The sequence below is a fragment of the Brassica napus genome, unplaced genomic scaffold (genome assembly GCF_020379485.1).
Source record: "Brassica napus cultivar Da-Ae unplaced genomic scaffold, Da-Ae ScsIHWf_3027;HRSCAF=3814, whole genome shotgun sequence".
Taxonomy (NCBI): Eukaryota; Viridiplantae; Streptophyta; class Magnoliopsida; order Brassicales; family Brassicaceae; genus Brassica; species Brassica napus.
In genome coordinates this window covers 1-12,212 of record NW_026016273.1, presented here as the reverse complement: position 1 = coordinate 12,212, position 12,212 = coordinate 1, and the positions used below count along the sequence as shown (strand labels likewise).

The 12,212-nt window shown below is 38.1% G+C and overlaps 1 protein-coding gene, 1 long non-coding RNA gene and 2 pseudogenes across 2 annotated transcripts; 2 read left to right on the top strand and 2 right to left on the bottom strand.

Moving 5' to 3' along the window:
• Positions 1 to 895: 895 nt before the first annotated feature.
• On the bottom strand, positions 896 to 1,285 carry LOC125602907 (probable disease resistance protein At1g12290). The gene has a single exon (XM_048774249.1). It carries the CDS (start codon positions 1,283 to 1,285, stop codon positions 896 to 898), a length of 390 nt encoding a protein of 129 aa, XP_048630206.1.
• A 3,655-nt stretch (positions 1,286 to 4,940) lies between these two features.
• Positions 4,941 to 7,855, bottom strand: LOC125602908 (annotated as a pseudogene).
• Positions 7,856 to 9,565: 1,710 nt separating this feature from the next.
• On the top strand, positions 9,566 to 11,338 carry LOC125602905 (annotated as a pseudogene).
• A 13-nt stretch (positions 11,339 to 11,351) lies between these two features.
• Positions 11,352 to 12,107, top strand: LOC125602906. Its single transcript, XR_007335093.1, has 4 exons — positions 11,352 to 11,376; positions 11,467 to 11,536; positions 11,839 to 11,920; positions 12,063 to 12,107. It is a non-coding gene; the product is annotated as an uncharacterized LOC125602906 (long non-coding RNA).
• Positions 12,108 to 12,212: the final 105 nt, after the last annotated feature.

Genomic DNA, 12,212 nt, shown 5'->3' with positions numbered 1-12,212 from the left:
TAAATAGAAAAAATATTTCACAAAATTAATATTAATATTTTTTCGCATGGAACTGTCGCGCAGTTGAAAGTTACACCGGTTATTAAATGATCGGACGATTAATTATATTGTTCTTATTGGTGGTTAATAGACGAACAATTCATCATACATAGTGGTGTGCACTCAGTTCTATAGAGAGACCAGACTCTTGAGCTTCCATATCCAGAAGGTACTCAACGTATCATTATAATTCTAGACTTTCATTGGAAGCAGGAGCGAAAGACGCAAGATTCGTATCAAATTAAAACACATTACAATCTAGTCTACACAATACAGCCACATTATTTTTGAAGTCTCAACAATCGACAGAGTAAGCGAAAAGGATAATATCACATTATTATTAGATTAAAACATTTAACTCTTTGTGGTTCAAATACATCCAAAGCAAACAAAAGAGAGGATAAAATATGGAGATACACAGACAAAGAAGAGAACGGCTTTGCTTCACAGCACAAGCCAAGAAGACCACAAACTTTTATTATGGAGATGCAAAAAAAAAAGAAGACCACAAACTTTATTATGGAGACCAAAAACTTTATTATGGAGACCACAAACTTTTATTATGAAGACCACAAACCATAATAAAGGATAGCAACACACAGACAAAGAAGAGAACGGCTTTGCTTCACAGCACAAGCCAAGAAGACCACAAACTTTTATTATGAAGATACAAAAAAAAAAGAGTAAAGGCACTTTGTTGGTTATGGAAAACTCCATACCTTTTCACAGCAAAGCAAGAAACGTTCTTCAGTGGCTTTATCTTCCCATTGAACCCTTTCTATCCATTCATCATCACTGTAACTGATGACAAGTTCATCACCACCAAGACAACTTCCAGAACTGAGTGGAAGCTTTCTCAGTGTTGGACACTTTCAACACCAATCTTCTTTAGACAAGGGAAGAGCAGAGGAGTCCTGTATATGCTCCTCAACATCGGTAAGTTACTCAATTCAAGCCTTTCAAGTTTATCAAACGGAGTCTTTGTTCTTCCAGCGTTTTGCTCACCTGTCGTTCTCTTCTCGCTTATGATCTCTTCTACCTCATCTAACCTTTGAAGCTTAAGGTGAGCAAGCTTTGGAACAAACAACAGCCACGTCAGATCCTTAAGGCCATCGCAGCCAGTTATAATCACACTTGAGAGGTTCTTTAGTGTCGGCTTTATCAGAAACGTGTCGTATGATACCCTCCCGATCTCAATCTCCTCTACACCACAACTCTTTATGACGATCTTACGGAGTTGCTCCATTGTTGTTAGCAAAACAAGATATGCTACATGAATATCTCTAATACATACTTCTTCAATAATAAATGCCAACCCTGAACTCTAGACAACTGCTTCAAATCTGAACTTGAGGAGATGTCTATGTTTAAGCTTTCTAGTCTTCCCAAGTGTTGCAGCTCCTCTATTGTGCTAGCATCAAGGGTAACGTTGGAACCTTGTAGTCTCAATACCCCCTAAACTTGATACATCTGATAACCCATCAACGCTCTTGAGCCTCTTCGTCATTTCCAAATTGAGATGTCTAAGACGTTTCAACCTTCCTAAACCATCAGGCAACCGCTCTATCTTGGTCCGTGACAAGTTGAGATATCGCAAAGCGAGCAAACCTGATATCTCCTCCGGCAATTCCTTGAGCTCATTGAACGACATATTCAAAACAACTAGCTTTGGCGCTGGACTTCAATGGGGTCAGCAACCCCCATCTGCACACACACTCTCGGGAGCGGGTGGTGAATGCTATTTTGCATTTGTTTTTCTTTGTAGGTGATGGGACTCCTATCTTGGTAAGTCCACTTTCGTCCACACATCATCCAGCAACAACGTGAATCTCTTGTCCTTCATGAAGTTGTGTATATCATTGGCCTTCTTGCCTTGAGCTCTTCCATGTCTCTCTGCATAGCTGCTAGATTCTCCTCAAGAATCTTAATGTGACTCGCTTTGAAGCATGAAAGGCAAGAAACATCTCTCAATACTTGATCACCTGACAAGGGAACAGAGAAAAAACTGAGACCTAAAACAAACCATTTCTATACTCTTTTTAAACTATTTCTGTCTAACCAAAAACTGAGGTCTTGTATTTTATAGTTATCAGTAAGTAATAACAAGCCGTTTATTGGATTCTTTTGTAGTAAAGCTGAGACCTAAAACAAACCAAGTCTCTTAGGTCTACTTAAAATATTTAGACAAACTATTAATTCAGTAAAATATTATTCTCTCGAAGAATTTGCATAAAACACGGATTAGGAAGTTACAATTAAGATCAGGAATCAACTACGAAAGCCAAAGAGGAGTAGGTAGAATTATAAACCATGCGAGTGTTGACCAACAAGCTCAGCTAAAGCAACTTAACTGCCAAAAACTACGCAGTCTAAAGCACTTCATCGACGAGACATCATTTAGTTTTCAATCAATCGAGATGATTTGTCTTAATTCAACATCAGAGAGATATAAGAAACTTAATGAGATAAGAACAATAATAGCTAAGGACTATCATAACATATATGTTTTAAGGGTTTTAGAGTTTATGTACCGTTGATTTAATATCCCTTGAGTAGAGGCTAGGAGCATGGCTCGTAGCCACATCAAGCTCAGTCTGCAGTTTTGCCATAAAGCTCTTGCAAAAGAAAACATAACAAGTGTAATCAACAATTGTTTTCCTTGAGACTAGCCAACAAAAAAAACCTCTGATTATTCGTTTCTATCCACCATATGCAACAACTTAATAATATAAGTACAATACAATACAAGTTAAGGATTCTCATCCAACAGGCAAAGAGCTTGGATACGCTCATTTAGCCTTTGCAAGCTATAACGATTGGCTTAAGAGCACTAACCTTAGCTTAGAAGAAGAAGAAAAAAAAGAGTGGTCGCAGAGAAACATGTAGACTTTCCTAAAGAAAATGAAAGATGGTCCTCCTAAAGTTCTTCACAGAGACAATTCATCAGACGAGTAGTATGCACTTGGTTCCACGAGTTGTCATTAAATGTTGCAAGCAAAAGCAACAAGATCCATAATGAAAGTATCTATTATAATTTATCAACCCTAGACCCACAAACTAAACACGAATCCAGAAACCATAGTAACAGTCTAACAGAGACATAAACACCATCACAATCTGTTAAGTAAAGATTTTTTTATTTGGCGGCGGGTAAATATAGCCGTTTCCTTTCAATGGTTAGCCTACTGATGTGTTTTAATCTGACGAACCAAATTTTGCCACGTTACAATTTGGCGAACGGGAATGGCAATCTTTTGCTAGGGACAAATTATGACAATTTGTTTTTGTCAAAACTGGGAATAAATGATGATTTTAGGACAAACCGAGATTTAACACAGTTTAAAATCAAGCTTTTTCATAAGACAAATTTCCTAGATAATATGAGTGATCATGCAAACCATCCACATAATCATACAGAGGTAGAAGAAACAGAGTAGGCAAAATACAATTTCAGAAGAAGAAAAAGAGAGAAAAGAGAGAAACAGAAAAACAGTTTAGAAGATCATGTGGGTCGTACATAAAGGTAAGAAACGGAGTCTTGTGGCATCGTCCTCCCATTCAACTCTTTCTAACCATTCTTTATCATGGCACTCTATGACCAACTGTTCACTAGAAAAAAACACTGGCAGACCACCATTAACACATTCTAATTCAAATACAATCCCAAAAAAAACGGAAAAGGGAGGAATGGCAATATTTTTTTTTTTTAAAGTATAGCAAACACAAAGAGTAGATATTGTGAAAACCTGGTTTGCTTGAAAGAGTTGTTACTCTCTGAGTACAAGGGCATGAGCTAATTCTCATAGTTTACAAAAAGAGGAATACCTCTTGTTGTTCCTTAGTAAACATTAGCATGGACGGGAAGAATCACATTGCTCAGTCACACTGTTGATGTTTTTCCTTCACTCCAATTAAACTATTTTCACACAGGAAACTGAAAATTCCACGAAAATTTTATGACAAAACATAAGAGACAGTGGTAAAAGGGAGAGAAACATAACACTTCAGAGTTCATATCACCTGAACCTGAATGAAGGTAACAAGAAAATTTCTCAGGTTTGGAATTTAGACTCCAGTTACCGATGAGAAATAGACTCAGGACTAAGTGAATCTCAGGTGTTCCAGAAAAAAAAAATTCACTGAGCTAATTTATCAAACACGTGGTGTGCACTTGGTTCCACTAGCTCACTCCCAGCTAAAGTTAACTCGAACTCAATCTCCTAAGCAATTGGATCGATGAAAGTACACATCTATAATGATAAACCGATCCAAAAACTCTTGTTTTAGAAAAAAAAAAATGAGGACCAACTGCTTTTCATTCTCTTGTTTTGTTTCTTTGTATCTGTTTTTTTCTCTGGCGGGAATTTACGACCGTTGACTTTGTATTTGATCCGGCGATTCAGATGTTGCCACGTGTTTTGACGATCAATCATTGGCTCATGTTCTTATTTGGATTCAGATACATAGTGGTGTACAGAGACGAGAGGTTCATATCAAATCAAAATACATTTACATTTGAAGTCTCAACAATCGACAAAGCAAGCATGAAAAAAATTGCATTGTTCATTACAATAACATTAACAAAGAAGACCACAAACTTTTAGCATAGAGATATACAATAAAACATAAAAAAAAAACTTTGTTCGTTATACATTTTGAGAGCAAATCAAGAAACGCTCTTCAGTAGCATTATCTTCCCACTGAACCCTTTCTAACCATTGATCTTTACAGTAAGTCTGAAACTTGTCATTAGTCTTTGCAACCAATAATGATTGGCTTAAGAGCACGAGCCTCAGAAAGAAGAAGAAAAAAAAAGACAGTAATTGAAGGAAGAAAAGAAAAGAGGAAAGAAAGAAGAGACAAGAAAACGAAAGACGGTCTGGAAACAGCAATTAGAAGAAAGAGAGTAGGCAAACGCAATTTCAGAAGAAGAAGAAAAAAAGAAGAGAAACAGAACAATAGTTTATAAGATTATCCGGTTTTCAAGTCCTACATAAAGGTAAGAAACGGAGTCTTGTGGCTTCGTCCTCCCATTCAATTCTTTCTATCCATTCTTTATCAGGGCACTCTATGACCAACTTTCAACGTTAAGGACGCTTTTAGAATTCAGAGGAAGCTTTCTCAGCTTCGGACAGTCACTGCGTATGTAGAGTTTTCTCAGACGTTGAAATGGCAGAGCATTCCAGTAGATGCTCTTCAGCTCAGGCAAATCGGTCAAGTAAAGAAATTCTAGTTTCTGGAAAGGAATAATAATATTATTCTCTAAAACACTCTCAGCTTTCTCTTTGCTTATTATCTCCTCTAGTTGCACTGAGTCAGCCACACGAAGATGAGCAAGGTTCGGAGCGAACAACAGCCACGTCAAATCCTTTAGACCGTTACAAGATTGTATATCTACTTGAGTGAGGTTTGAGAAGCATGGACTTGACAGGCTTTTGTTCCATGTGTGTCTTCTCTATCTTTATCTCCTCCAACATTTCACACCTGCGTATGAAGAGTTCACAGAGACCATCCAAAGATGGCAAAACTATTACTTTTACTCGCTCTTCCCCAAACAACTCCTCAATACGAACATGTTGGATGCATCTTCCAATTCTGGGGTCATGGAACAATTTCTCCCCAACCAAAGTACTTGACGAGATACTTACGGTTATATACTCTATATGTTGTAAGAGCTGCAGCTCCTTCATGAGGCTCATATCTAGCCGCACTCTGCAACCTCGTAGCTTCAGTGTCCTCAAGCTTGACAATCCTGATATCCCTTCTAAACTCTCAAGGCTCGTCCCCTCCAAATTCAGATGTGTTAGCATTTTCAACCGTTCTAAACCAAAAGGTAATTCTGATATCTTTGTCCCTAACAAGTTAAGGTATCTCAAGGAAACCAGATTGCACATATCCATTCGAAATCCACTGAGAATACAATCTGATAAATCCAAAACCAGAAGCTTTGGCATAGACTGAAAGAATACATCTGATATCTCTTCCAGAGAGCGGTTTTCTCGAAGGTTGAGAGTTATAAGTTCAGGACACTCAGGTCTCCCAGATATGGTTTGAATATAATTTTCCATCAACGAAATTCTTCTCACATCTTTCCAGTTCTTCACTTGGGTATTTCACGTATCCCGGCACGAGCTTGTACGATACATCTTTCTTTATTCTTTCCTAGATCCGAAGCTATCCACATGGCCATCTCCCGCACCACATCATGCATTTTTACATATTCTTCGGCTGCGTATCTTATTTCCTCAACCAACAACAAACATGCACGGACAAGGGTCCCGAGTATCTCATAACCTTGGTTCATTGCCCTCTCTCTACCTTCCTTCTCATCTATGAACCCTTCACCTATCCAGTACTCTATCAGTTCCTCCTTATAAATGAGACCATCTTCAGGAAACAGAGAGCAATATAGAAAACATGACTTGGTCATCTCACCATCCAAACTATCGTAGCTAAACTTCAATATCGGAAGAATCTTATCTTCCATGCCTGAAAACTCTGTCGCAGATGAAGTCAACAACATCAACTGCTCGACGCCACTCTTGTACTGAGTTTTTGCTCGCCATAGTTCCACCAATAACATTAAGTGCCAATGGTAGGCCACGACATTTACCAGCGACTTTCCTTGCGAGCTCGGGAATGTCTGGTGGCTTCCCAACGTGTTTTCCCCGACTTTCTTTTTGAATAAATCCCAGGCTTTGTCCGTGTCCAGACAACGGACTTCGATCGGGTCATCAACCTCCATGCCTCCACACACATCTCGAGAGCGTGTGGTAAATGCTACTTTGCTTCCATTTACCCTGCTCGGATATGGGACTCCAATCGTACTTAAATTCACTTTCTCCCACATATCATCCAGAAACAACACAAACTTCTTCTTCCTAAGAACGTTGTGGATGTCTCGAGCTCTCTTCATCTCACTTTTCTCGTCCCACTCTTTCCCCACAAGGCCTAGCTTTTCACCGATGCTCCCTTGAATCTTATGGACTGTTGCATTTTGTGACACCACAACCCATATCACAGCCTCGAATCCATGCCCTCTTTCAGAAAACCTATTGTTGATCTGCGTGAGAAGGGTGGTTTTGCCAACCCCACCCATACCATACAGACCAACAATCCCAACTCTATCTTCCATCAGACGGTTCCATAACATTTCGAGCATTGTTTCCTGACCAACTATGGTTGGTTGGATAGGCAACTCTTCACCCTCCGCTATAGGAGTTTCATCAGTCACCGCATTAAATTCTCCCTGAGAACTAAGACTCTTGACTTCCTCCAGCATACCCGTAACTCTTTTCCCATAAAGATAACTCTTTTTCACATTTTAGAGTATAATCGACAAAGACACAACCTTTCAAGCTCGAGCTCACTAGTACTAAGAAGCTCATTATATTGGTTTTCCATTGTGAGGATACTCGTAAGCCATACCTGGACTTGATCAAGCCTTCGGCGCTGTCCAGTAAACTCTTCTCTCTCTACCTTCCTTTGAACATCATCTCTCTTCGCCTTGAGAGCTCCCATGGCTTTCTGGAGAGTCAGTAGATTCTGGGGGAGGTTGTGGATATAACTTCCTTTGAGGCATAGACATTGGAAGACTTGATTCACCACTTGATCACATGACACTGAGACAGAGAAACAGCCTCCCATTGATGCACAACACAAAGAGAGATAGAGAAGGAAACATAAGCTAAACAATTATTAGAAGGGAAGGAAATGGAAGATAAGGTTTTGTGGTTGTTGCTGTCTTAACACTTTAAGACCAAGCAAAAAAGATAAGGTTGTTGAATAATCAATACTGTCTCCGGGAAAGCAAAGAGTGCAAAAGTCCAAAGGTGCTACTGTATCTCCATCATCGATATCAAGATACTTAAGCCTACCCCTTCAGAAGTGTTAACCACTTTCTTACATTATGGAAACATCCCACTATATAGTACTTAATTAGCACAGAAACATTTATAAAGGCTAGAACTATTGGAAGATTGATAATCGGGAACAAATCACATAGAAGCTCTATAAATTAATACTCGATAAATAATAATTTGATAAATTTATAAATTTTTTCAATTCCGAATTAGGCCGGTTCACAATATAAAATAAATTGATAAAAAATATATTTAAAAAAAAAATCTTATGTAAATATATGGTCTCATTAAAATCATAAATTAATAATATATTTATATATATATTTCATATGAATACAAAATAAACATTATATTGTTGTTTTAATATACATAACGAAAATACCTCTATTTGGGACGGTGGTGTGTGCAATGAAAGAGAAGAAGAAACATAATAAAGGGAAAGTGCAAGACAGGTGTTTTGGCTCTTTTCTTGTCATTGCCTGTATGATTGTGTTCTTGTTTCTTTTGTGTGCTGGAGAATCATTTTGCAATAGTCTTATTTATAGATGGAGAGCGTTGTGTGAGGAGTAAAATGTATTTGTCATTAAGAAATGTTCTTACTTTACTATTTCATATATCATCAATTATAAGCTATGTTTTAAGTTTTAACATTTACGTTAGTATAAGAGTTGCCTTCTTTCCATGTTGATCAACGTATGATATACTAATATAAGATTTTTAACATGAGTTACTTTGAAGACCTAAAACGTATGTAACTGCCATCCATATCTTACACTATGAGAAGTCTCATAAACTAAAAATCAACCTTGCGAGATCGGTCTAGAGAAGGCATCAACTTGAGCAGTATATTTACCAAACCGTCTTCTCAAATGGATCAAATCAATATTCACCGTTAAAACAACGAATCAAAGTTCAAGTTGTTGAGTCATTAGCCATGTTAATATTTCTGATAATCAAAAGAGTGAACCACATTTTGAATTGTACATATCAAACTGAAGAAATGTCAATATATAGCTTGAAGGATAATGTTTTTTGTTTCACGGCAAGTTCATGACATTAGGTGTATATATGAAACAATTATATACATTTAGGCGAAGGATAATCAACAGTTTTCTAAAAGTAGAAAGTAGACTATCAAAATAAATTAACAAAGTCGAAATATAACCTGGAACGCAGGTCTATTCTATTTCTAAGATAAATTAAATTTAGTCTAAAGTGATTATAGATCTGACAACACCTTTTCACAAATTAAGAGAGACTTAAAAGTGTGTAATCAACAACTGTTGAAGTTTAACCTACGTCCAAGTAATTACTCCTTTTGTGTGCTTTGTCATAATCACAAGATTTCCCAAAATAAATATCGGCCTAAGTTTAAACCCAAACTACTAACTTTGGTGCGTAGGCCCATTAGTATTGGGAACTAGTATTACACTGTTCTGATTTAAACCGACCGGTTCTTCGTAACCGCGGGTTTTATTTTCTTTGACTCATGGAAACGACATCGTTTGGCGTTGATATTACGCTTCTCGTCCCCATTGGGGCTCGCGCTCTACACAGAGGGTGCTGCTAAATTCTTGGATTCAAAGAGTCTAGAAAACAAAGGCATGAACTTTATCGCTTCCAGAGAAGAAGCGAGACGATCTCCTCTGTAAATTGATTCTCTTTTTCACCAGTGAACCAACAATGTAAGTTTCCGACATCTCATTGTGAACTTTCGAAACTCAGATGCGTGTGGGTGTGTTCTTGATTCAGCTCATCAGCGAGTTGGGTTCCTTTAGGGTTTCTCAAATTTCGATTCTTTTTGGGGTTTTTACTATTTCTCTCGTTCAAAGTTGTTTATTTTGCTTTTTGCCTTTGCAGGGGGATTGTTTTGGAACCTCCTTGTCCGAGAAGTGTCGATGGGATTAGCATCGACCCTGAGCCTAACTGGAACTTCGCTAGCTTACTCTCTGAAATCGAGTCTGTTGAGAAGAAGCTCAATGTCTTTTCAAAGTTTCCTCAGCCTCTCACTCACACAGCCTTACGGTATATATACATCTCTCTCTCTTTTGATTCAGTGTTTAGCTCTTTATTGAGTTCTGCATTGGTTTGGGGTTTGTTTAGTATAATATTTAGAAAGTAGAGAACTGCTTCTCATTACGTTGGTTTGTTTAAAAGGATGGGAAGGAGAGGTGGAGGAGGATTTGTAATGCGTGTATCAGAAGATGAGATGGAGAGTGATGTAGATGAAGAGAGTGAAGAAGAAGAAGAAGAAGAGCATCGTCAACTCTGTACGAAAGGGACACGTTTGCCTGTGATGATCTGTACTGGAGGTGATTACTACCAACTCTCCCTTGCTAGCTTGTTTCAAAATTAGGGAAGACTTCTTCATGCTGTTTTAATCGTAAGTTCTTGTTCATACAGTGATGAGTCTGATGATGAGTTTGACTCTGAACCCGAGTCCTTTCTGTTGAGTAAGATGGGTTGGCGGAGAGTGCCCTGTATGAGGTGATCAACGACCACCAAACCGAAGTTAAGGTGAGGCAAATAGATACTTGTTGGGTGTTTGTATTTTGATTGGTATATAATAACTGGATGATAATTTGAATCTTTTGATAACAGGAAGATATTAGGAGTCAAGTATCAGTTGTTGAAACGGAGATATTGCAAGAGATTGAAACGTCTCGCTCTGCAATAGCCCGGGTTGAAAAGTATAAAGAAACTAGAAAAGAAGTGGAGCGTAAACTTGATCTTCAGTACCAGCGAAAAGTGTAAGCTATTCTTCATTGTTTTTCCTTCTAGTGTCTGCAGGTTTTGGAAAATAAATGAGTTTTTTTTTCTTGTTGCTGTGTTCTAGTGCTGAAGCACTGGATACTCATCTGACTGCAATCCAACGTGAACATGAAATCAAATCGCAAATAGAAGAAAGGAAAATAAGGAGCGAGGAAGCTCAGGAGGAAGCAAGGAGGAGAGAAAGGGCACACCAAGAAGAGAAGATACGTCAAGAGAAAGCTCGCGCAGAGGCTGAAGTATGTTTTTTTATTAATTGAACTCTATGTTTGTTATCCTTAGCCTACTCAGCTTGCTTGATTTATTTCTCTCTTTGGTTTCTTCTAGATGCAAGCAAAACTCAGAGCTGAAGAAGCAAAGAAAAAGAAGCTGAGAGAAAAGCAGCTAAAGAAGCAGCTGAAAAGGAAGCAACAGATCGCAAAGCTGCGAACAAAGAATTGAACGGAAGAGCGAAGAAGGTGAGAGGGAGAAGAAGCTCAGCTGCTTCCAATGCTCAAGCTGGGGTGGGTAAGCTGTTTTCTACTGAATACACAGTGGTCTTCTACGTTGCCATGATCTCATTTTGTGTGTGTGTTTGTTCTTTATTAATGATGCTAGGTAAATCAATCCAAGCTGCAGAAAGTGCTTTGACATTGGAGAATCACAGGTTGAAGAAGCTCGAAGAGTAGAAGCTACAAAACAGTCGCTAAGATCACGTCCAAATGAGGTATCTATCTTTTTCTTATGTTCTTATGTTTGTTAATCATATCATCCCATTTGCTCACAAGCCATCTGATTCTTTTATTACTCTTTGTAGGACTTTAGCAGCTTTGAGAAGCAAATTACAAGGGCTATAAAGCAAATAAGAGGAACAAAGGTAATGTCAGGTATGATTCATGGTTTCTTCATCTAATCTGTTAGTTTTCCCTCAGACAAGGTTAAGATCAGCTGTTTCATTCGATAACAGCTTTGCCCTTTCTTTTCTCTAGTGGTATATGTCTTTTTAGCGTTTTAATATAGGAGCCTTGATCTTTTGTTACTTGTGAAAATGTCAATTTTAGCATTTGGTAAGAAAGATTCAAATAGAGTTGAAGAACGTTTGTTAAGCTCATCTAGGCGTCTCTTACAGAGTTTTGTTAATTCTTCAGTCTTTTTTTTAACTTAAGTTATTTCTGCTTTGGTTTTGCAGTAAGAAAAGCAACGAAATTGTCAAAATATTCAGAGACCCTCGTTGTCCGGTGTCCATCAGTATTGCAACTTTTGCAAAGAAGGTAACTTGTGTATGTGGTCTGTTTATGTTAGATGTTGGAATCGACTCAGATTGTTGTCTCTGCGATATGTTCATATGCTGGACTAGACTCTTGTGATAAGAAAACTGGGACTGATGGCATTAAGATTTGTTGATTCTTTCAGATAGTCTCGGCTAAAGATCATTTTGCAGGCAGCTACGTCATCGTTATCACCCACAGGTACAAGTCCCACCTCCAGTTGTTGGTTCTGTAGCACCTCTCTTTTGTCTAGTAACATCATCTGTCGTTGACCACTCAGCTTTGACACTGTTCC

Coding starts and splice junctions, on each gene's coding strand:
- LOC125602907 (XM_048774249.1), bottom strand. CDS start 1,285: ATGGAGCAACTCCGTAAGATCGTCATAAAGAGTTGTGGTGTAGAGGAG.